General features: G+C 37.9%; 3 protein-coding genes and 1 long non-coding RNA gene across 20 annotated transcripts; 2 read left to right on the top strand and 2 right to left on the bottom strand.

Annotated features, from left to right (window-relative positions):
• The first annotated feature begins 5626 nt into the window (after positions 1 to 5626).
• On the top strand, positions 5627 to 7001 carry LOC112287465 (uncharacterized). The gene is made up of 2 exons (XM_024530473.3): positions 5627 to 6231; positions 6500 to 7001. The coding sequence occupies exons 1-2, from the start codon at positions 6066 to 6068 to the stop codon at positions 6787 to 6789; spliced, it is 456 nt and encodes a 151-aa protein (XP_024386241.1). The 5' UTR covers positions 5627 to 6065; the 3' UTR covers positions 6790 to 7001.
• Positions 7002 to 7664: 663 nt separating this feature from the next.
• Positions 7665 to 11921, bottom strand: LOC112287464 (CDP-diacylglycerol--inositol 3-phosphatidyltransferase 1). 2 transcript variants are annotated; one of them, XM_090253635.1, is made up of 11 exons: positions 10808 to 11921; positions 10564 to 10655; positions 10156 to 10205; positions 9926 to 9965; positions 9699 to 9743; positions 9452 to 9520; positions 9063 to 9165; positions 8896 to 8940; positions 8636 to 8758; positions 8327 to 8504; positions 7665 to 8189 (listed from the first exon to the last, which is right to left on the bottom strand). In XM_090253635.1, the coding sequence occupies exons 2-11, from the start codon at positions 10641 to 10643 to the stop codon at positions 8164 to 8166; spliced, it is 759 nt and encodes a 252-aa protein (XP_090109761.1). In that variant the 5' UTR covers positions 10644 to 10655; positions 10808 to 11921; the 3' UTR covers positions 7665 to 8163. The 2 variants fall into 2 exon arrangements, with proteins under 2 accessions (XP_090109761.1, XP_024386238.1); XM_024530470.3 differs by having other exon boundaries at positions 10564 to 10648; positions 10808 to 11920.
• Positions 11922 to 13126: 1205 nt separating this feature from the next.
• LOC149988241 (uncharacterized) lies at positions 13127 to 14404 on the bottom strand. The gene is made up of 2 exons (XR_016505086.1): positions 14024 to 14404; positions 13127 to 13682 (listed from the first exon to the last, which is right to left on the bottom strand). It is a non-coding gene; the product is annotated as an uncharacterized LOC149988241 (long non-coding RNA).
• On the top strand, positions 14372 to 22598 carry LOC112287955 (uncharacterized). 16 transcript variants are annotated; one of them, XR_016505085.1, is made up of 4 exons: positions 14372 to 14640; positions 15871 to 17479; positions 17722 to 19241; positions 19750 to 22598. XR_016505085.1 is itself a non-coding variant. In XM_024531623.2 (4 exons), the coding sequence occupies exons 3-4, from the start codon at positions 16405 to 16407 to the stop codon at positions 18807 to 18809; spliced, it is 2163 nt and encodes a 720-aa protein (XP_024387391.1). In that variant the 5' UTR covers positions 14372 to 14640; positions 15871 to 15993; positions 16365 to 16404; the 3' UTR covers positions 18810 to 19374. The 16 variants fall into 16 exon arrangements, 14 of the variants coding, with proteins under 14 accessions (XP_024387391.1, XP_024387390.1, XP_090109755.1 ...); XR_016505084.1 differs by having other exon boundaries at positions 19728 to 22598; XM_024531623.2 differs by lacking the exon at positions 19750 to 22598 and having other exon boundaries at positions 15871 to 15993; positions 16365 to 17479; positions 17722 to 19374.
• Positions 22599 to 23304: the final 706 nt, after the last annotated feature.

Below are 23304 nucleotides of genomic sequence, written 5' to 3'. Positions count from 1 at the left end.
ATTCGAGAAGAAGTATGTAGATATTGTTTTAGAACATCGTCCCTATGAATGTTCAATTGACCTTAAAGAAGGAGCACAATTACCATTTGGACCAATCTATAGTTTAGCACAAAATGAATTAGTTGAATTCAAAGAATATATTGAAAAAAATCTGACCAAGAATTTCATATGCCATTCCAAATCACCAACAAGAGCTCCAATCTTATTTGTGAAGAAGAAATATGGATCATTGGAGATGTGTGTTGATTATCAAGGACTCAACAAGATCACCATTAAGAATAAGTACCTTCTACCTTTGATATTCGAACTTCTTGATCAATTGAATCAAGCCATCTATACAAAAATAGATCTATAAAGAGCATATAATCTAATACATATTAAAGAAGGAGATGAATAAAAAATTATATTTCAAATTAGGTATGGATATTTTGAATACAACGTCATGCCTTTTGGACTTACAAATACACTGGTAGCTTTTCAACATCTAAAGAATGGTATTTTTTTAGAGTTTTTGGGTGATTGTGTTGTCTATTATCTGTATAGCATCTTGATCTATTTTAAGAATATAGATGAATATAAACTTCATATTTATTGTGTGTTACAAAAATTAAGAGATGTAAGATTCTATGCCAAGATAGAAAAGTGTGTATTCTACACTACTTAAGTTGACTTCTTAGGTTACATCATTTCAAATTATAGACTTGTAATGGATCCTAAGAAAATTCAAATTATTATGGATTGGAAGATTTTAAAAATGGCAAGAAATATCTAATACTTTTTGAACTTTGCCAACTATTATTGGATCTTCATCAAAGACTTCTCTTGAATTGTAGCCCCATTTATACGTTTGACTTGCAAAGACAAACTTGAGTGGAGCAAAGAAGTTGAAGTATCTTTCGAAGCTTTGAAGTCAACCTTTATTTTTGTACCAATCTTGTATCGCGTCAACTTTTCTATGGTATTTTTTATGGAAAAAAATGCATTGGACTTTGCTTTAGATGCTGTATTATGACAAATGAGAACAGATGATAAACTTCACCTAATAGCTTTTCATTCCAAAATTTTTTCAATAGTCAAGATTAACTATGAAATTCAAGACAAAGAACTTCTTGCAATCATGAATTTATTTCAAGAATGGCATCATCATCTAGAAGGCGCTTCGAATCCAGTCACCATGTATATAAACCATAAGAATCTTGAGTACTTCATATCAACATGTCTTTATCAAGATTTGATTTCAAGATTGCAGATCAATCCAAAAAACAACAACGTTTGTGAGACGTCCTTTTAAGACATTCTTATCTTACATCAAAAGAAGGAGATGCATCTTTTGATCAACAAAAAATGATCTTTTTAAAGCTAAAGCATTTTCATCTTTGAATAATGAAATCAACATTGAGTGTTGATTTAATCCTTGTGAAATAAATCCAATCAAGTATATCTTCTAATCTTCTTATTCACAATATCAAGAATCTTTCTTCTAAGTTTTAAAATACTTCTAAGTTTGAGTTCAAAAACAACCTATTCTATTTCGAAGGTTGATTATATGTTCCAAAAAGAGAAGTACAATTATCAGTTCTTCAAGCACATCAGGACTTTCCAATAGTAGGACATTTTGGATACAACAAGACTTTAGAGCTTATATTTAGAGATTTTTGGTGGCCACAAACGTGGAAGGGTGTGAAAGACTTTGTTCAATCATGTGATGTTTGTTCAAGATCAAAAACTGTCAAGGACAAGAATGCCACATACCCTGATCTTTGTTCTCTTCGAAGATGATTGATAGGGCCTCTCAACCATTAGTAGTGTCCCATATTAGGGCGGGAAGACCACCCAGTTATTTGATCATTGTTGAGGCCTTCATAACTTCTTTCGAATAGAACATTTAGAACACCATCAGGAGTTGTTGCTACCTCTAGCAAAATCACCAAACATTGGGAGTCCCTTCCCAAATTGTGATACCAAATGCGTTGTATCTCGCCATCTATTCGAGGAAGAACATGTCGTTCTTGAAGATCTTCATCTCGATTGCATTGTCTTGAAGGTTGTGACAATCGTAATGTCTCATCTGATAGGTCAGCAAATGAAGGCTCTTGAGTCGAATCCGTTGGTTGTTGGTTCTCCATTTCTTGAGTGTCACAACTATAAAGAAGCTACGAACAAGGATTGAAAGTAGAATGTTATCTTGCCTAGATGTTGTTTCTTTTATAAAGAAGGTTTTCATCTTGATTTTGATGGATGTCGTCGATGAAAAGCCTCCATCGCCTTTGCTGCATTTATAAGATTCTTTATTGGCTCCCATGTGCGTTCACTAATACTATATCCGTGCCAATGGACAAGATATTCTAATTTATTTTGATGCCACCTTGAATCTAAGACTTCTTCTACTTCAAACTCTTCATTATTGTCCACTTCTATAGGAGGAGGTGGAGCTTGTCGTCTTCTTGGTATGTTCACTGTCTTATATGATTCAAGAAGAGACACGTCGAATACTAGATGGATTTTCATTAACTCCGGTAGATATAAACGATATGCAATTGAATTGATTTGTGCACAAATAAAAAATGGTCCAAGTCTTTGATAGTCAAACTTGTCACAAAGACGAGTGGTCTTGATATTATGATGAAGTAGCCATACCTTATTACCCAAGAAGAATGATGGTTGTTCCTTTCGATAGACATCCGCATTAATCTTTTGTTGTTCTTGAGCCTCTTTTAATTGCACCGTCATCGTTGCATGTAGCTCTGATAAATGAATCGCCAAATCTTTCGCAGTAGGATTATCAACTTTTGAAAAGTCAAAAGTATCAAGTCATGGATGATAACCATAATTAGCAAAGAAAGGTATTTGTTTTGTAGAAGAATGTACCGTGTTATTGTAAGCAAACTCTGCCAATGGCAAAAGAGTTGTCCAATCATCTTGTTGGTAGTTAATAGTACATCTTAAATATTGCTTTAAAACTTGATTAACATGCTCCGTTTGTCCATCAGTTTGAAGATGGAATGCCAAAGATAGTTTTTTATCCACTTTTAGAATCTTGAAAAGAGTCTGCCAAAATCTTGATATAAATTGAGTTCTCTTATCTAATATAATATCCTTGGATAATCCATGATAGCAATAGATATTGTCAAGAAAGAGCTTAGCTGTTTCTTCACCTGTGATAGATTTTGTACATGGTACAAAATGTGCCATCTTGGTAAAATGATCTACTATCATGAATATAGAGTCATAAGAACCTAAGATTGGAAGATCCGTGATGAAGTCCATAGAAATAGAAGACCATGGTTGTTCTGGAATGGGTAATGGCTGAAGAAGTCCAAAAGGTCAATGACGAGGAGTTTTTGATCTTGATTAAACATCATATGATTATACAAAATCTTTGACTGCCTTCCACATTTGAGGCCACCAAAAATCCCTAAATATCAGCTCCAAAGTCTTATTATATCCAAAATATCTTGCTGCTGGGAAGTCGTGACGAGCTTGAAAAATACGTAAACATGCTTCTCCTTCTGGAACATATAGGCATCCTTCGAAATAGAGTAGGTTGTTCTTGAATTCAAATTTAGAGGGATCATGAGATTTAGAAGAATTATTCCTTATATCATGAACAAGAGGGTCTGAAGACATACTTAACTAGACTTGCTTAAGAAAAGTTAAATCAACAATCAATGTTGATTTTATTGCTCGAAGATAAAATTGCTCCGGCTTCAAGAAAACCATTGTTTGTTGCTCAAAAGCTGTATCTCGTTGTTCTGGTACAAAATAAGAATGTTTAGACAAGGCATCTGACATACCTTCTTATTTTCCTGGCCGATAAGTGATGATGAACTCAAATCTTGATAAAGATATGTTCCAACGAGCTTGACGATGATTTAATATGCGTGCTGACATAAAATACTCGAGGTTCTTGTGATCCATATATACGGTGACTGGACTTGAAGCGCCTTCTAGATAATGACGCCATTCTTGAAAAGAATCCACAATTGCAAGAAGTTCTTTGTCATGGATCTCATAATTGATTTCTGCTGCTGAGAATTTTCTTGAATGAAAGGCTACTAGATGAAGTTTGTCATCTGTTTCCATTTGTGATCAAACTGCACCCAAAGCAAAGTCTGATGCATCTGTTTTCATAAAGAATGCTTTGGAAAAATCAACACGATACAAGATTGGTGCAGAAACAAATGCTGTTAACATATATTAGGAGTCCTATAGAACATCGCCACATAGCTCTTAGTTAGATAGTATATATAGAGGCAAGAGTGAAGCTGTCTTTACTCTTATCAACTCTTTTTTTGCTTCTAGTCTAATTTCAAGAGTTTCAAGTTTTCTTGTCTTTTGGTAATAAGCCATTCTAGTTTCCTTTTAATATATGTACTTCTTTATTTCTATTTTTTTTACTTTTCTTTGACACAGATTTCATTGATTTATGCATCATCTTCCAGTTCATGTCCTTGATAGGAACTCATCCTTAGAAAGAAAAATAATATCACAAATATATATCTATTATAGTAATATTAATAGGTAGAATTATGTAAAAGTAGATTAATTTCATAATACCTTCTAGAAAAGCTTCCTAAAAGCTTCTTAGATGTTATTTTGACTTTACGTATGTTTATAGTTGATTAATAGGTTATAATGTGCCACATGTATTGATAGCTTGCAGAATAAGCTAACTATAAGATATCCATATAGAAAACTTGTCTTACAAGTCAAGATACATATCATGCAAAGTCAACACGTTTTTGGAGGTCTTATAGAGCATTGCTACGTAGATCTTAGATAGATAGTATATATAGAAGTATGAGTGAAGTCTTCTTCACTCTTGTCAACTCCTTTCTTATTTCTAGTCTAATTTCAAGCATCTCTAGTTTCTTTGTCTTTTGGCAATAGCCATTTTAGTTTTTCTTTTAATATATATACTTCTCTATTTCTATTGCTTTAAGAGAGTCTCTCTTGTTTATTTGCTTTCATCAAGTTCTTGTCTTTAATACTATATCTTCAAGTAATAGTTGGATCTTGAGATTAAAATACAAAATTAGATTTTTTCCTTTTAGTCATAAGATGTCTAAAGACATTTTAACTTGGAAAAAATTCTAATAAGGATTTTTTCAATAAGTTCTTTATCTAGCATTTCAATGCAAATATTGACAAGTTGTCCTATTTTATTACTCAATTTCTTCAAATTTATCTGAAGTCTAATTTTTTTTAATTTTTTTTAGATTATAGAATTGAAAATTCAAGATAAGACTTAGAGACCTATTTGAATTATTCATATAAATCCAAGTTAATATCATTTTTGTTCTTGTTAATATGGTGAACAAAAATTCTTATCATACATTATGCATATCTTTGATCCTAAAAAAATCTAAGTTAAACTTTGAGACCTATTTGAATTATTCATATAAATCCAAGCAACACACAAGTGGTGAAGTAAAAATTGTATAGTAGGTTCTAATAAGAAGCTCAAGGCTACAATGCATACATACTAATATATCCAAAGTATTATTATCATCCATCCAAAAGATCAATTGGTTTTCATCCAAAAGAGGAAGAGGATGTTAACACTAGATGAATAGCAAATTCCATTTGTTTGTGAGCTATTAATTCTCCATCTCTATTCAATCTTTTTATACTAATTCAAGAGTCGCATGTTTTTCTGCTGAGCGTTGACATGAATTGGACAAAATGCCGCTCCCGATCATGAAGTATCATAAGTCGCTATTTTTTGTGACATCATATTTCGAAACCGCATCTTCATCCAGGAGCATTAGAAACAGAACAGACTGTTGTTGTTGTTATGGTTCGTTATATTTCACTGGGCTATACCTTCTCATGACGTAGGAAGTCTAACCGCTAAAACTGCTGTGAGTCCCACGCCGCAAAGCCCCGAATTCAAACTCTGTCTTCATCACAGTGCCAACCTCTTGAAAAATTTGTGTCGTGAATTTCAGAATCTGTGACTTCAGATTTGTGTGTGGCGACGCTTTTGCCGAGAGCTTGAAACGGATGAGTAGGTTTAGTTTACTGGCCGTGGAGAACTCGTGAATGAGGCCTGTTTGACATGCATGCGACAGCAATATCGAAAACGGGGTGCAATTACTATGAAAACGTCCATGAGAGGTTCAAAATCCACGGAAGAGGGAGATTTCTGCAAATATTTTACCCCACCCGCGAGTTCTGTAGACAGGCCCTTGTCTCTCTCATATAATTCAGGCGACCGGCCGGATCTGAGTAAGCACATTTCGCTACCTGTGGAATTCCTCACCATTGCATTCAATCGAATTTTGTATATAATTAACAATGCAGGTTGTGAGGGATCGTTGCCTTCGCTGGATTGCTGTCGAACAGGATTGTTTAAACAAGTGTGATAAATGTCAACTTCGGTGATGGATGGTTTATAACGGCGACCGCTTTTGTATGTTGTTTTTGGTTTTCTTAGGTCAGATGTTTTTCATGGTAACTATGCTGAAATTGTTCAGCACGTGTGATGAATTTTCAGCCAGATACAGCGTCAGAAAAGGAAGCACCAGAAATTTCATGCAGAAAAATCGTCAAGCTGTAAGCCGTAACCATGGTGTTACCAATAATCTCAGTTCGTGTGGTAACTATCCCCTGAATACGTTTGGGGGAGGAACGGCGCCACCAAGGACCAAAATTGGCCAGGTTCCCAAGATTGGCGATGCCCTCGGCACCCCCAGCAACAAAGGCTCAAGCTCCTTCATGAGCGCCGGCCACAATGGTGTGAGGGATGCGACACTCAAGAGCGGGTACATGAAGCGAGGTTTTTGACGCTCGAGGTATTTGTCTCTAGAATGTTCAGGATACATTCGAGATTCATATGACATCCGGCAGCGACTTCAAAACACCTCAAGTACTCAAAAAATATGGTTAATTTCAAGAATTTCTTCAATTGTAACAAGCCTGTGTATCACAGTTATTTTAGACGTTGTCCATTGCGTCACAATAATACAAAATCTAACCATCGCAGGAACTTAACACCACTTAATTCTGTCCCTGATGTTCTTGAAGCTAGCCTAGATCCTAACTAATTCAACAATGTACCGTTTCGGTGACAAGTCAAATTGTGAGATCCCTTTTTTTTTTTTTTTTTTTTTCAGGTTGCCGGTCTGTGTCATATGCCTTCGAAGTGGCTATCGTAAATGACAAGATCATAATGGCTCCATCAGTGCGGTTATGGTGCCACGAAGTTCTCGAAAATTATTTTCACTGTTTGACATTTCGATGTCCTTACTCGTTGTGGATTTGGTGAAGTACACCTTGAACCGTCAACCACTGATACAACAGTGGTTCCCTCAAGGTTGTTACAGCCATGACGTATAGGGTGCTGAAAAGTATAGAATTGAAAGCATTTCCCCGTCTGCAACCAATCACCCTAGATTTATATGTCTAGTGCTACTGTTTGGATTCACCGGCTGCATTCCAGATCATGGGACCAAATCTCAGTCAAAGCTGAAGCAGATGAGCGAGAGGAAAGTCATTGGACTTTGTCACCAGCTGCACATGATTTACTAGATGCTGCAATTAATCGCTCGTTTGAGGAAGTTGTCACAGAATCGCAGATCAAGGAGATCATTCACTTCTGGGTGTGATTGTTTCATGAGCTCAAGCAGCGGTTGAATCAGTCACAACCATTGAGAATCTAATTCTAATAAGCAAAATCTTATTGCATTACCTTCGGTCTGTGTAGAGTAGACGTGCCGCCACTGCACAGGCTTAATGGCACAGGTGGTTCAATTTAATGGCACATCGATGGTCTGATAACAATCGTTAAGGTTATGAATATATCCTTGCCTCTCAAAGGCATGGTTAAAGTATCCAGTTAAGAAATAACTACAATGTAAATAGTCCAAACCTAATTTAGGTTCACGGACAGCCCACTACACAGAGAGCCAGGATATATTTGAACCAGGATTTGAGGGTGGAAACAGTGAGTAACAAATTTGTCAACAAATTGTTATGTCTCTGACCTCGTGCCAATATAGTCCAACATTGAATACTCATGAAGAACTTTCATCTGCATCATGTATTTCGTACCAGATTTATGGGTAAAACTGGTACATTCAACTAAAACATGAGAATAAAATTACCGAGATCAGCAAAGCATTTTATATTTTTTCTTCATGTCTACTTAGTACGCTGTTCTCAGGAGTGCCCACGGTGGTGATGATCTGCACAGAAATATAATGTTGAAGAAACATCAGAAATCAAGTGATCCACACGTCTACCCTGCGAGAGAGCGTGACCAGATATTTCACCTAACGTCAGAATATTCTAATAACTAAACAATGCAAAATATGGAGCTTACCGACATGGAGCCTGCTTTTGGATCTATTCGATGTTCGAGGAACACTTCTCGAGAGCCTTCTTAAAACTGGCTTTGATGTCTCGGCGGGACAATGGACATGTTGTTCCTTGGTGCACACTGCCTTGGGGCAGAACCTTTCATGGTCAAACTTTACACACATGTCCAATGCAAGCCAAATCTGGAAGAAGCCAGAACAGATAAATAATTTTTCAAATACGAGGGATAGATCTTTCATTCTTGAATTCAATCAATTTGACATGGAATGGAAATACCACGAAATATTCTATTTCCAGTTACAAAAAGTGATACCTCATTAAGAGTTGTGAATTGCTGCAGTACGAATCCTGGAGCAGCCATGACCAATATCTTAAAATATTTTGGATGCCTTAATCTGCTCAGACTCCTGATGCTAAGTTTGACTGGCAGCCCGTGCTGAAAGCGTACATGCCGACGTGAAGAAAAGAATTTAACTCTTTCAAATACGACTTTCTTTTGTGGTAAGGATTTAGTAATTTATCCTGATCGAATCAATTGAGGCCCAAAAGCAACAAAACGTTAAGCTTATGTACCTCCATCCAATCCAAAGACACCAGATAGAGCATCATGTACATGACCTGCATTCGATCATTAAATCATTCAAATACAACCCTCATTTCAAACTGCACATTGGCATGGCTGAGATTGATCTTATCACTAGAGAGAGCGAGAATATCCACAAAACGATCAGAACACTTACTTCCTGACTTAATGAGCAAAATAGCCGGAAAAGAGGGTGACCATAGAGAGAATTATGGAAATACTTCAAGTGGTGACAGTGGCACCTCCTGCTAAAAACGTCACTGTATATAAAACAACATTTAGGATAATTCAGCGTGGCAGTCCTTGTATGAGCCAAAGACTAGATTTGTTAACAAATCAAAACATGAGAAAGGTTGGCAGGGATAAACTACATTCCAAATCAAATCGAAGACAACAATATCTAGAAGCAGCAAGTTGCAGTTTAAGTTTTAATTATGGTTACGTTCCTTGGTTACCATTATCTAGTTAGGGAAGTAACTCATTGATTTTGGACTCAATAGTTTCTGCATTCAGAACGCAAATGTATCAAGTGTGAATGAAGCGAACCAGTAAATTCTGAACCAATGGCTAACAACATCAAGTTCCAGAAGGAGAAGGAAAATTGTGTAGTCCCTTCTGCAGTTAGATCAAACAGGCAAAGTTAGTTGCTGTTTCAGCATCTTTGCAAAATATGCATTTCGAAAACAGAATGCGCTCGCTACACTCCAACTCAACTCATGCAAGAATTGAATTCTCAAATATGTTAACGTTCCAAATGCGATTCCAAACTCTCGTCATGGTGGCGTATGCTCACCTGTAAAGGTGTGAGAGGACTAGCAAGGTCGCTGTGTTGCTGGCTCTGCTCACACCAATGGAAGCATCGTCCGAAATGGGATAAGATCAATTAAATTTTATTTCCAAAATAAAGATACATTCATTTAACACAGGAGCATGATTCCTGTTGAGAAGTAGAAAAAACTGACATACTGTAAACTTTGCGAAGTCAAGAGAGCGATTCAAGATAGGCACGAGTATGGATACCTCGAAGAAACATGGACTAATACGTCTCCAAAAGTCGAAGCTGAACCCAACCCAATGAACACGCCCACATTTACAATTCAGAAAAGAGATGTTGCCCAACGGTCAAATTAATTAGGTGTCATTCACTCCGAATGAATTTTGTGTCACTTAATGCCATCTTTGTAAATGAGAATCGTGGAAAGAAATTTGGCATCGTTGGTAATTTGATTGCGCATTTGGTCTGAACTTACGGCAGTCCATCAGGCTGGAAATACATCTTCCGAATTCATTTGCCACAAAGCTGTAACCATCCACATCGTGTAGGGGAAGAACCACAGTCAATAAAATGTAGATTCCTTCAAATCTTTCTTAAGTTATGTCCAATGTAATTAATCAATCACCTCAAGGTTCTGATGTTTGGGATTTTACGTACATCACGAATTCCGTTATTGAATAGGCATCAGATTTTGAAACTTGATGAGTGTATAAACAAGTATGTACGAAGATGGTTAGGAGGCGTGCTCCCAGAGTCACAAAAGCTAATCAGTAACGTAGTCTTAAAAATGAAGTCTCATACACATTCCTTTCAGCAGCCATTTGTCACCATTAAAAACAGAATATTCTATTGCGTTCTAAGTCAGAAGAGAGTGTTTGCTTACCTAACCATATAAAGTACCGTGAACAACTTCTTGTTTGTGAAGGCCACTGAATACGCCTTTGCACATGCTGCAATCCTCATATAAGCTGCAGGCTGTAACTTAAATTAGAACAAACCCCTTCCAAGCTTACTTTCATAACTGCTAGCCGTTCGCAGATCAAGATATGCTAAGAATTTACGCACAACTCTGCTAATTACCGTTTCTTCAACTAACAAAGCAAAGGGATTAGGTGTGACGTGCATACTGCAGAGGTTGGGTATCCAAAGGTACACTGGCCAATGCCATCGATGCCTGATGTGACAGTGGACCTCCGGTGCAGCACAAGCCGGTGTGCGCTTCCTTCTTGCCATTTTGTTGGTTGTGCGTAAACGAAGCTAACCCACAGCACTAGACAGCAGATGATAATATTTTCAAGTGCGTCAATACCAAAACGTCGCTGGACGCGCTGGTTGAACGCTGCATGATAATTAATATCGACTAGTGCGCGAATAGATTTTGTAATGACTTACAACAATCGACTGGTATCCAAAGTATTCATTCCATTGAAACCAATCTCATAAGTATCTATGGCTGCATTCTATCGCTTTAGAACGAAGTAAGACTGCTTTGGAATCATCGTAGGCTTCCCATTGCATACTAGAAGCGGTGAAATTGGCACTCTGAGCTCAATCAACAGTAGTTTCGAAAAACTTAAGATACTATTTCACTGCACCGCAAGCCTCGAAAATCTCTTGATAACCTCACCAAGATATCGCTCGACTTCCTTCAAAACCTGTATTAAGTGGTGCTACAATCAAGCCCATGGAATGAACAAAGCTGCAAAATCTGACGAGGAGCTCATTTTTTAATGGATATTTTAAGCACGGCTTCGGCAAGCATCATTCCTATTTCCGTCAATTATAGGTGAGGTTGAAAGCAGTGCATGACTGGTGACGAAAGGCAGCTTCCGCCAACAGAAGTGAGCTCGATTGATCATCAGAACAGGGCTATTGTGACAATTTCCCGCACACATGGTTTTCATATCGGCACAGCAGATCTCTAAACACTCGCAAAGAAGTATCACTGTCGAAATAATGCACCGGCCAGGAGAGCCGGATCTACATTTGCAACGATTCAAGAAATTCCAATTGTGTAACACTCTGCAAACACAGAGGAGGGTGACCAACCGCCGTAATGCTTGCGAGCTCTGGGGCTAACTCTCTCAATCTCTTAATTGAGGTTCCCAGAGGGATACAAACCCCGAAACCTCAAAACTCTCGCTCTCTCGCTCTCTAAGTCTCATAGCTCAGCATACAACAATCACCAGTACTGCACTGAGCTCGATCTCTTGCGCAAGCTCTTCCAAAATCTCATGCAATGGCTCCAAACGATCAATCTCCGCCGATTTCCCTAGGCAGCCAAATCATAGAATCTTCTCGCCTTTTACTTTGTGATTTACTTTACTTTACTTCTCGTCTTTATACTTTGTGTTTTACTTTAATTTTCGTATTCTTTTGCTTTTATATTCCTTTCTCTTTTGAAGAAGCACATGACATGGTGTGTGCTCTTACATATATTGTAAGGAGAATGTAATATGGGATGAAATAATGTAAGAAGAATGTAATTTTCTAAAAAACTGATTATAAAGATACAATAAAAGTTGGAGGTTAGTTGACAAGATTAAAAATTAACTCAATTGTATGAATGAAGATTATTAAAGAAATATATAAGTGTATATATATAAAAGGACTTCAACCATTTGACACCTTTCAAAACATTTACATAATGTTTTCTGTAATGAAATAAAATAAACAAATAAATAACCATAATATTTTTAAGGGAAGATATCACATATACCCCTAAAATATGTTGAAATATCAAGAATACCTCTACATTCTTGACAATAGCAAAAATACCTTTGAATATGAAAGGTATCTCCAATCTGACAAAAACCCCAAATTTCTATCACTTTTTTTTTGTTTTATATGCGGCACAAATCTCATGCCTTTATGACGTGCCTTCAATTTTCTGTTTGTTCAGCACTCGCGGGCAGCTGCGGCTGCACCCCCCTCGTCATCCCCACAACGCTCGAGTCGACTGTGCAGAACAGGATTGCATGACTCCGTGTGCGTGTGCTGTGTGGATGTTCAGTGCACTGGAACTACAACGGTAGGTCGCATGGATTAGTAAACTTGCTGAAATCAGTCTTTTAATACCTCGGTGCTGTGCTCGATACCAATCCTAAGATCTTCTGTTAAAAATCCACTGATTTTAATTTCTTGACTAGCTCATGCAGGAATCATGTATGACTGCACCAAGAAGCTAATCTCAACATTCGTTCAGTTGTAAAATTTGTAAGTCAAAGCATCCTGTGGAATAAATCTAGTCTCAGTATATTGCTGGGTTCATATCAAAGGAGTAGCTTATATTAAACCTGTGGCCATTCGAATGCGTTATAACAAAGTTCATATCACCCGACAAAGCTTTCCCCCGCCGGCATGAACCACCATACACTGTAGAGATCTAAAGCTCTTTTTGTGACTACGAGGTCGGTGTGTGTTCATTGGTGACGCGCGAACCACTGTTATCAAACCAAGGGTATTTTTGCTATTATCAAAACTTTGAGGGACACATTTACTATTATCAAGAATGTAGGGGTATTCTTGTTATTTCAACATATTTGAGGGGTATGTATGATATTTTCCCAAATAACAACAATCCCTTAAGATCATCGGTTGCTATTGTATTCAATCCAATAGCTACCGGCATCCATCTCAACGTTTCACTGCTGCTGAGAACCTGTACGAATGCATACAATGGATCATACTTGGAGCAATGAGATCATGCTACCAGCAATGACTTCAGATCTTAATTTCTCATGAACCCACATTTGTATTTTCTCTTGCGTTTTGGTTTCTAGAGCGTGTTTTGAAAGCAGAGAAGTTTCACTGCGTTTCGGCCTGTTTTGTGATTGCTCCTCGTGGTTGGAATGGAGTGGATTCGACGCTGTGGAGAGGCTGTGAATGGTAGTGGTACTGCTGCCTTGAGTCCTCGTGGCTTCGAGGTTGCAAGGTCACTGGAAATCCACAGCATGGGGCTGTGAAATTCCCGGCCAGGAGCCTCTCACATCACATTCAACTCTGCATTTTCGACGTCAATGAAACCATGTTTGGGTCAGATACCATACCCACATGCTTCGGGCCAAATTGCAAAGGGCGTGAAGTGAGACTCAAAGAAAGAAAAACAGATCATACGAAGACTCGATTTAGTAAAAACCTAATTACTTACATCGACATCTGTTTGTGATGGGAGGTGCAAAGTGGAAAAGATTATGCTGCTCATGCCAAGGTCAGTACGAAGGCAACCGCGGATACTTACTTAAACACGACATAATTGGACACCCCACATACTAAACGAGAGAAATTTTCAGCATCGAAGAAGACAGTAGCTCAGAGTTGCGATAGAAACTTCAAATGCTCACCCAAAATACCCTTCAAAATTTCGAATGAAATGCGCACACATTTGCTACGACAAAATTCTGCGCATTCATCTCTATCTCACTTGTTCAGGAAATAAAAACATTGCTGCCTCGAAACTGATGCAATGGCCTGGCGGCGTTCTGACATGAACCCAAATCTGGCGAGGCCTGAAAGGAAGAGTCCAGAGCAAGGGAGGGGGGATCTGGTGGTTTGTGACCTCTCAAACGACTCCATTACAAGAGGAGCGGACACGGCAACGAGGCTTCGCGGTCATAAGAACTACATCCCAAGGCTGCGGCGTTGAGTCCTCAACGCGGAGCTTGAAGGCCGAGCTGGCCATGACATGGGCTGTTTGGATCAATCCCTCCTCGCGAATGTTTGGATTTATGCATTGATTGCTGGCATAGTGTTCAGCGTTTCTTGGGTTGCTAGGACATTGTCGGGGCGTTGAATTGTACCCCAGTTTCGTGGGGTTTCTTGTGGAATGAAAGCTCTGCCTCTCAGTTGGATGAGGGAGAAGGTGAGAGCAAGTGTGTTTCTTTTTTGGGGAGGACGATCGGTTGGATTTGACGAAGGGATTCGAGGTGCATTGTCGCATGAGATTTCTTTCTCGGCTAGCGTGCGTGACGGTTTTTCCCCACATTTTAATTTTTGTATTCTTGGCTGTCGATGTCGGATTCTTGCTCGTTTCCGAAACACCCGGCATTTTGCAAATTTTCATTAGCGCATGTGGGGAGTGGGCAGAGGAGTGGCGGTGAGTATTGAGTTGAGTAGCGGATGTACATGTTTTTTAAGCTATTTACCTTGTTCAGTTGAGACGAAATTGGAGTTACATTATGAGAGAGCTTTATTTTCTTGGGGCTAATGTCGGTGGTAATTGGGAGCTGGGAGAATTAGGAGCCAACGTAATTCTTGACGTATGTGCTTTGTTTCATTTTATTCTATTTTCAAAGAAATTCTATTCATACTCGCAAGTATAGACTTGGTTTCCGTTCTGTTTTTTGATATTCTTGGACTCCGCCAATTACATTTTCTTCCGGATTGGATGTCGTAGGCATTGATATGACGCCATAGGAGTATAATGTCCAAGGTTGAATACTTTTCGTGTATGTCCTCACACGAATCAGCCCAGCAACTTAGTTTATTGAGCGAGGTTCAAAAAGGATTGAGAATAACCGCACTCGGAGTGACGGACTTCTGCTTTCATACTTGGAGCTCATGAAACGTGCATTGATAGAGATGTTTAACGTTTCATTATTTGCAATGCGGAAAGCACTGATGTTTTAGAGGAACAAGACTGGGACCTCTTCTGCGTTTCTGTATTTCTTGTATCTCTCTGAGACGGGTTATGTCAGGATGCTGACGGGAATCGTTGAAACTAGGGCGGTTAACGTAGACAGCACCGGCAGGAAATGCTTCGTGAGAGTTTTTTCGTTCATAAAAAGTGTTCTTTGACCTTAGTTTGTTTCTTCACGTCTTTCCACCACGATTGTTGGTACCGTGAACCCACGCGTAAATATATGATCCTCATTTGAAGGTCCAGTCTTCAATAGCCCTCGGAGTAGTACCTGAAGGTGGATGGAATGGATCGAGATGTTCACTAGTGTCGCTCAACTGAATCTGGTCTGATACGTCCAAGAAATGTATAAAAAGGGTCTAAGCTCGGTTCTATGATCGTGAACCAGAATAGTGTGAACCAGAATGCAAGTGTTCGTCATCTAATCATGGCGATAGCGGCTGTGTAGTTGCGAACGAGAGTGATTTCTTGGTTAGACATGATATGTTCGAGGGGTGCGAATTGCTTGTTAGGTGCCTTGCTGGTTTTAATGCCAATGTGTAAACTTTGCAGCATTCTCAAAAGTCGAATTGCTGCCTACCAATGCAGCCGCATGAGGGAGCTACTTGAGAGTTTGTAAAGCAAAGCTGAGGAGGTGTTCAGCAGCTTGAAGGCTAAGGTTAACTGGGTGATATGGTAAGGTAATGTAAAAGACTGTTGTCATCTTGGTTGGTTGGAATCCTGACGGCATTTGACGACTTGTCCTTGCTTAGCAATCGTCCTGACAACTTTTGTCAAATTTTATTCAGAGTGAGAAGGTATTTTGGTGCTTGAAATCTCATAATCATGTTGTGGTTTCTGTAAGTTTGTCCTTTGCAATCCTTGTGTGTTGTGATATATAGTTACAGCAAGCAGTTCAAAATGTATGTTGCTCTTTGGTGCTCATGCAGTGGGGTGAAATTGGCAGTAAGACAAGTGTTTCCAGTACTTGACTCCTGGGCCTGGCCTGGAATTTGATGATTCTTGAGCGAAACGAAACAATCGTGCTTTGGCTTCTTGTGTCTCAGATGCTGGAGTGAGCTACGTGCATGATTGCAAGGAGTTAAAATGGCGAGTAGGGGTAATCAGACGTGTGTGCAGCTCCACAACGTGGTCAAGACCGGCTTCGCCCATCATACCAGCTTCCTTCTTGTGAAAGGAGCATGGTATCCACTGCACTTTACCCTGGCGGTCACGGATGGACTGAATGCTTGGAAGATAGATGGTACGGAAGCCTTTGTAATCCAACGTGCAAATGACATGAAAGTCACTGCTGGGCAGTATGTGGACAAGGCACATCTGCATCTAGGTCATGACGATAAGAGCTCGCTGTACTCTTTGCACTGTCTGGGCAGCAATGGTGCACAGCTGTTGTGTACGCCTCGGGATGGTCGAGACCTTAACATGGAGTTCACTATAAATTTACCTATGAAGGCAGTGCCTGTGTTGGACTTGACTTTCGACATGGTGCAGTTCTTGATGCAAGCCTACCAGGACCTTCTGGAAAAATCAGATAGAAAGTCCCGCACATATGAACGGGCAAAGGCTACCATTGAGCAATGTGTAGAAGTTCTTCAGAGCCAGAAAGCCCAATTGCAATGCGAGAAAGCTCAGCTGGAAATTCAGATGCAATCGATTAAAGACTCTGGTATGAATTTTGAAGAGGCTGAGATGGCGATCAATCCTGTCCCTTCCTCGTCCACACTGAAGAGGAAGCTCGATTCTAGCGTCGAAAACAACGTACACAAGAAAAGAGGTTCATGGAAGGGGCGGTCCTCCTGCAACTCAATGCCACCACCAGAGCCGGATGCTTTCGGTGCCGGCATGAGAAACCGCGCATCCCCTAGGGTGAGAGGAAAAACTGCCCCTTTGACGACAGGGAGAGATGGGTCTCCGACTGAGAATGGTCATCGGCCACCTTCGGAAGAATTTAGTGGGCGTGGTAGAGAACGGAAAGCTGGTGAAAAATCTAATGCGAAAGTGCTGACCGCGTTCATCGCTGATGGGAGCTTCGACGCACGTCCGAACTCTACTCCAAATACACTTTTGAAAACGGGCAAGAAACGGGGACGAAAACCTAAAGGCACAGTGCTGCTAGCCCAAGATACTGATGATCGGTTGCCTTCGGCACGCACATGTGGAGGTATTTTTTTTATCATCGACAGCTTTGTGATTGTTTCAATAATAGGAAGCATTTGGAGAGGGTGAAGAAAATTTTAATTTTGGCTTTTTTAATACAAAAAAACTGGATCATGTAATGATCTTGAAGAGGGCAAGCTCATTGATGATGGGCTGTATCTGAGTCTGGATCCTTACTATCTGAAATCTGCAGCCATGCTTGACTTTCTCATGAACGCCTTTTTCTCTTTTGTTTTGAGATTATAGGAGCGCAGAGAGACTCTTCCGTGACAAGAGACATGATATCGGAGCATCGAATTGAGGAGCAAGCAGAACGAGCGATTAAGTTGCTTGAACCATACACAAGACAGCTTACTATACTTGGAGCACGAAGGACTGATAAGTCACTGTCACCGAAAGCAGCTGGTAAAACCCTGGGAAGCAACAGAGGAATCATTCAAGCGAATACGAATGATGATAGAACGTTGCTGCTCAAACAACCTTCTATAGATGTGTCACCGCAGAGCAGCGTAGCCTTACCCTTAGCCTTTTCCAAGGGCAAGATCACTAACACAATACCCTGCCAAACAAAAGAGTTTGATGTTATCAACGCCGACTTTTATGACTTCGACAATGAGCGGTCGAAGTACGTGATGGGCTTGGGTCAGTACTGGGCACTTTACGACAACATGGATGGGATGCCTCGCTTCTATGGACGAATAGTAAATCTGACTCTTGATCCTTTCGAGGCGGAGGTTGAGTCCCTTAAGCCTTACCGTCCTACTCTTTTGTTCTCCGGGCTAGTCAAGTCAGCTGGGCTTTCTGTTGCGTGTGGAGAGTTCAAGAGAGATTCCGTCAACTTCCAAGAGCTTGCGGCTTTCTCCCATAGAATTGAGGTGGAAGCAGATGCGAAGAGGAGAATCTACAGAATTAACCCCAGGAAAGGAGAGGTCTGGGCGTTGTATAAAGAATGGGACAAGTCCCTTTCGAAGCAATTTGTAGATGATGTGCCGAAATTTGGGTACGATCTTGTGGAAGTGTTGAGTGAGTTTTCCAAGGAGAAAGGCGCGAAAGTTGGACCCATCACGAAGGTGCCGGGTTTCAAAACCGTGTTCAGGTCTGGGGGATCAATGTCACCACATTGGGTCCCAGCAAAGGATTTACAATCGCTCTTCTCTCACCAGATTGCCACTCACCGGTTTGACGGAAGCGAGACGAGGGTCGTGCCCCGAGGCTCATTTGGGCTTGATTCAGCCTCCACACCAGAGGAATTCATGTCGTCAACGCCGGTTACAATCACTAACACCCCTGTTCATGCCATGGAGGTGACACAGACCATCTCCGATTCTGGATGACGGGCTGCCATTTCAAGAGGTAGTACATTCAGTTAAATCTCCATGACATTAACCCATTTCCGTTGCCAATCAATCAACCCCGGTTGTCTTTGTCCTCGTCCGCCTTACCCTCGTCTTCAGCAGGCTCAGCAACCTCGAATCACACGCCCATGCCCGTGCACCGCAACCTTTGCATCAGTGATTTTGCAACGTGCTTGCAGGTCAACAGAAGCATTTGTGGGTATCCAAGATATCGATGGACTCGGAGCAGAGCTGCTACGATGTATAAGTCGGCAGCAACTTATTCTTCGAACAGAGCAATCTGCTAAAAATCTTAGAAGAAATTCTTGAAAGCACAGAGCCCTCATGAGCCATATACAACACAACCAACGGCGGCTTAGATCTGAGAGGCTCCCAATAATTTTTGCTACAATTCGGGAAGGATCCAACGAGGTACGATTACCTCGCAACAACATGCGTCATAACCTTAGGACTTCCCTTGTATGCTTCCAGAACAAATGTAATGGACCATAGGAATGGTAAATATCAATGAAATTATTATGCCAAGGTGCCGCCATTGCATCAACATTGTCGTTTTTATTGAAATTTGTAGGGGCTGATGGCATTAGACATTTAGCTTCTTCTTCTTTTGTCTTCTTTTACTTAGTATCTCATGTGTTTTCTGTTTATTTATTTATTTATTTTATTTTTTGTTTTTGTTTTTTTGAATTGTATTATTTTTTGTAGAATTATCTCAGAATTGAAGTGAAATATCAGTATAATGTAAATATTTTATTAAGCATTTTGTTTCACACTTATATTATTACATGCAATATAAACCATGCCCTTTTATTTATATATTTACTTACTTTTAATGTTATCATATCTAAGTACTCCTAAAATTATTTATTTTAATTATTTCTTTGTAGCTTGCTGTAGGTTTCATGTGTTTTACTTGTAGGTTGCATTTCAAAAGTAAGATTTCAGTACATGTTTTTTAACTTTATAACAAACTACAACAGATATCAAGATACATAAAGGTGCCTTGTTATCCTTAATATAATTGTTTTCTATTGTAGTGATTTTTTATATTTCTTGTGTTATTTTTTATAGTTATGTTTAGTTATTTTTTATTTATTTATTTTTTTCAACTATATTCATCAAAAGATAAGAAATTCAAATCAACCATGGCTAATTTTAATAATGTATCATTTTGAAAAGCAGCCATGAAGTTCTGGTTTAAATATTCTATGATTCATTTGAATGCTGAAATAGATCAGAAAAAGAATTGCTTGTCAAATAGAAAAAAATTTAAAAACAATTGTGGTCAAATGCAATGAAAATGATGCTGAATTGGTCCAATGGATAATTCAACACTTAAAATACATGGCTAATTACTTTTTGTAAAAAAAATTGATTGACTACAGAATTACAGTATATCTCATGTAGAAAAAAAATAAAACTTAATTTTCGTCTAGGATAAATTGCATGTAAAGAATACCTAAGATGAGATTTTAGCATGTATTGCATAGTGTTGCAAAAAAAACTGTATAGCTTATCAGCACCTGAGTTACTTACAGCTTGAAATTGACTTAAATACTTTTACTACAGTTTTATGTAGTTTCTTTTTGTGCAAAAAGCAATTATATTTATAAAATACATAGAATTCTTTTGAAGATAATCACAAATAAGCAAATAATTTCACTCTTAAGAGAACTCAATATATGAATGTTCTTCATAATTTTTTATTTTATTTTATTTTTTTAAAGAAATAGGTTACTTATGTTCTGTTTGTTGTGTATATCCGTTTAAGTTATAAAAGCAGATAATAACTTCAACAAGTAATATAAGGCACATGCAAAAAATTCTTCAAGTCACTTTTTTAAATTCTAAAACACTTGAATTTTATAAGTTTGTCATATAATATTACATCAGATGCCAAATCTAGTCAAGTATATGTAATTTAGTTTGGTTTAGTGGTTTTTCATCCATATAGATTTTTTTGTTAGTTGACTTTGTTAGTATCAATTAGGGCTTAAATACTTAGGTGGAGAAATATCTCTTGACTTGACATTCTTGTTGAATCAAGTCTTGTGAGTGATTTTGAGAGAGATGAAACTTGTTGTAAGGATTTGTTTGGCTATGGTGATTTAGCCAATTTAGTAAAGCTATAGGGTTTCTCTACGCTTCATACATGCACTCTTAGATTTCTCCTTTTTGGTGTGACAGGTGGCTTGATTTACTTGTGTGTAGATTTATAATCTTTCACTTGATCAGAATGTCTCCTTCTCTTCAATTTGTAGTATAGCAAATTAAAATGAAGTAGATAAATAATAATAATAATAATAATAATAAATCTTTCTTCTTTATTATTTTCTTAGTGTTATTGTGCTAATTTTGCTACTATATTAGAGTTATCTTTTGTCCCTAGATCCTATAGTGATATCGTACCAAAATACATTGCTATTTTTGTATGATGAGATGATTGGAGCAAAATTGTGACACCAAGCTTGTAATGTGCTAGAGTAGTGTGGTGCTAGGATATAATGCAACAAAGTAGGTACAAAGCCCATTGCAAAGCAAGAGGATTTATTTTGGCATGGAAACTTAATGGTGCAATAAGATTTAAATTATAAATAGTAATGTATATTGAAATTTGATGTATGATATTAAAGAGTAGGATAATAAGTGTGGCATATTTTTAACATTTTTAGTTTATATTTAGTTATTTTTTTTAAATTGGAGCACAAATCTACTATTGTAGATAAAGATTTTAGTGTAAGATGCAAGATAAGAGTGGTGTGACATACTATTGCATGCAAATTTGCAAGAAAATAATATTTTGGGTCCATGGCACCTAAGGTCAGCTGGTAGCGTTCTATTGTAATTTAAGGTGTTAAGCCATAGTTACATGTATTGAAATCATGGAGATACACAATAATAGAACTTTACATATTTACAAACTTACACACTCATAGGACTAGCTCAGTGAAAGATCCAATTAAGTAGTCATAGGGCTTTAAAAAGAAAAAAAGAAAAAAAGTAAAAAAAAATACAAAACATAAAATATTTCTTCAAAATTCTTAAGTATAAAGTGTGGAAGTTCACTCCAAGTGCATATGGAGTCCAAATTTGACCTTTTTAAAGTCAATTTTATATAGAAGAGATTCAAAGAATCTATTGTCATTCTTAATTTTTTGAGTAGAGATCATTTGGAGTATTGAAGAAGCATTTATTAAATGCCAAATGCTTTCTAAGTGAATTTTTGTTTTTTTGTCACTTCTCTACATTTTATTTTATTGCAATTATCACAAGTTTTGTAATTTGTAACCATCAATTACAAATAAGTATTGATTACTTTGATTTACTTTTGATTTTTATTTTTGTGTTGTTAGGGATGATGAAACATAACTGATCTATTTCAAGAGTCTAAGACCTTTCTAATCTACAACAACATAAAATCTCATTACAAAGTAGGACGAAATGGACCAGAATAAAATTAAATAGTTATAAATAGAATAGGACAAAAAAAATAAAAATAAACAAAAAAAAATAGAACAAATTAGGACTTGAACAAGAAGATATAAAACCAAAATTTTCTAAAAAAAAAGATCTGAAGCCATATCTAACCAAATGTCCAAAAAGGCCATGGCCAATGCTATTTATACTTTGTTCTACTACCTTGGACTTTCTAGAATCTTCTTAGATAATGGATCCTACTTAGATAACGATCATAAGCCCTTTCTAGAAGGTTCCATGATGGACTACATCTTGATAACTACCTTAAGTTCTTTTTAGAATGTTCCACAATAGATTCTATATAGTCCACTAACCAAACCTCCAATTCTAGAAACTTACATAACTTCTCAAATATGGTTCCAACTATCTATCTCTATATGTTAATAATATAAATATCTTATCTATACCCCGTTACAATTAATTCTCTTGTACTAATATGGAACATCTTCATTTTGCTCTTAATAATATCTCCAAATTGTCTCTTAGAAATGTATGAGGTTCTATGAAGGTTTTCACGTTGCATTATCGATGGAATAACCTTTTCAAAGAACTTTGTACTAAAGTTATCGACATTTAGTACCATGACAAAGGTAGCAATGTTCCAAAATGCTGTCTACTTCATATTCTTGTTGATCATCAATTATAATTGGTGGTGGTGATGGTTGATGTCGATCCGAAAAGTGCTTTGGCTCAATATAAAATTCCTTCAATTGGAAAACATAGAAGATTGGATGGACTCTAATATGTGATGGAACCTCAAGGTAATATACAACATGAGAAATCAATGCAAAAATATAGAAAGGTCTAAGCCACTGAGGTGCCAATTTAAGAATTTGGGTTGATATAGCAAGTAGCAAGTTGATATTAGAAAGTAACACCTAATGATCCTTTCAAAAGGTCTTATATTTCTAGTAGTTATCTACATATTATTTTTATCAATTTTATGCAATAAAGAAGTAATGATGTGCTTCTTATAAGGCCATTCTAAGCCATTGTG

This window comes from Physcomitrium patens, chromosome 10 (genome assembly GCF_059467195.1).
Source record: "Physcomitrium patens ecotype Gransden chromosome 10, ASM5946719v1, whole genome shotgun sequence".
Lineage (NCBI taxonomy): Eukaryota > Viridiplantae > Streptophyta > Bryopsida > Funariales > Funariaceae > Physcomitrium > Physcomitrium patens.
The sequence above is the reverse complement of the archived record's forward strand: the minus strand, read 5'-3'. Positions and strand labels throughout refer to the sequence as shown.

Coding starts and splice junctions, on each gene's coding strand:
- LOC112287465 (XM_024530473.3), top strand. CDS start 6,066: ATGCGACAGCAATATCGAAAACGGGGTGCAATTACTATGAAAACGTCC. Junction 6,232..6,499: donor AGGCGACCGGCCGGATCTGA/GTAAGCACATTT, acceptor ATGAATTTTCAG/CCAGATACAGCGTCAGAAAA.
- LOC112287464 (XM_024530470.3), bottom strand. CDS start 10,913: ATGGCAAGAAGGAAGCGCACACCGGCTTGTGCTGCACCGGAGGTCCAC. Junction 9,521..9,698: donor GTCCTCTCACACCTTTACAG/GTGAGCATACGC, acceptor ATCTAACTGCAG/AAGGGACTACACAATTTTCC. Junction 8,190..8,326: donor CAAAAGCAGGCTCCATGTCG/GTAAGCTCCATA, acceptor ATTTCTGTGCAG/ATCATCACCACCGTGGGCAC.
- LOC112287955 (XM_024531623.2), top strand. CDS start 16,405: ATGGCGAGTAGGGGTAATCAGACGTGTGTGCAGCTCCACAACGTGGTC. Junction 17,480..17,721: donor TTCGGCACGCACATGTGGAG/GTATTTTTTTTA, acceptor TTGAGATTATAG/GAGCGCAGAGAGACTCTTCC.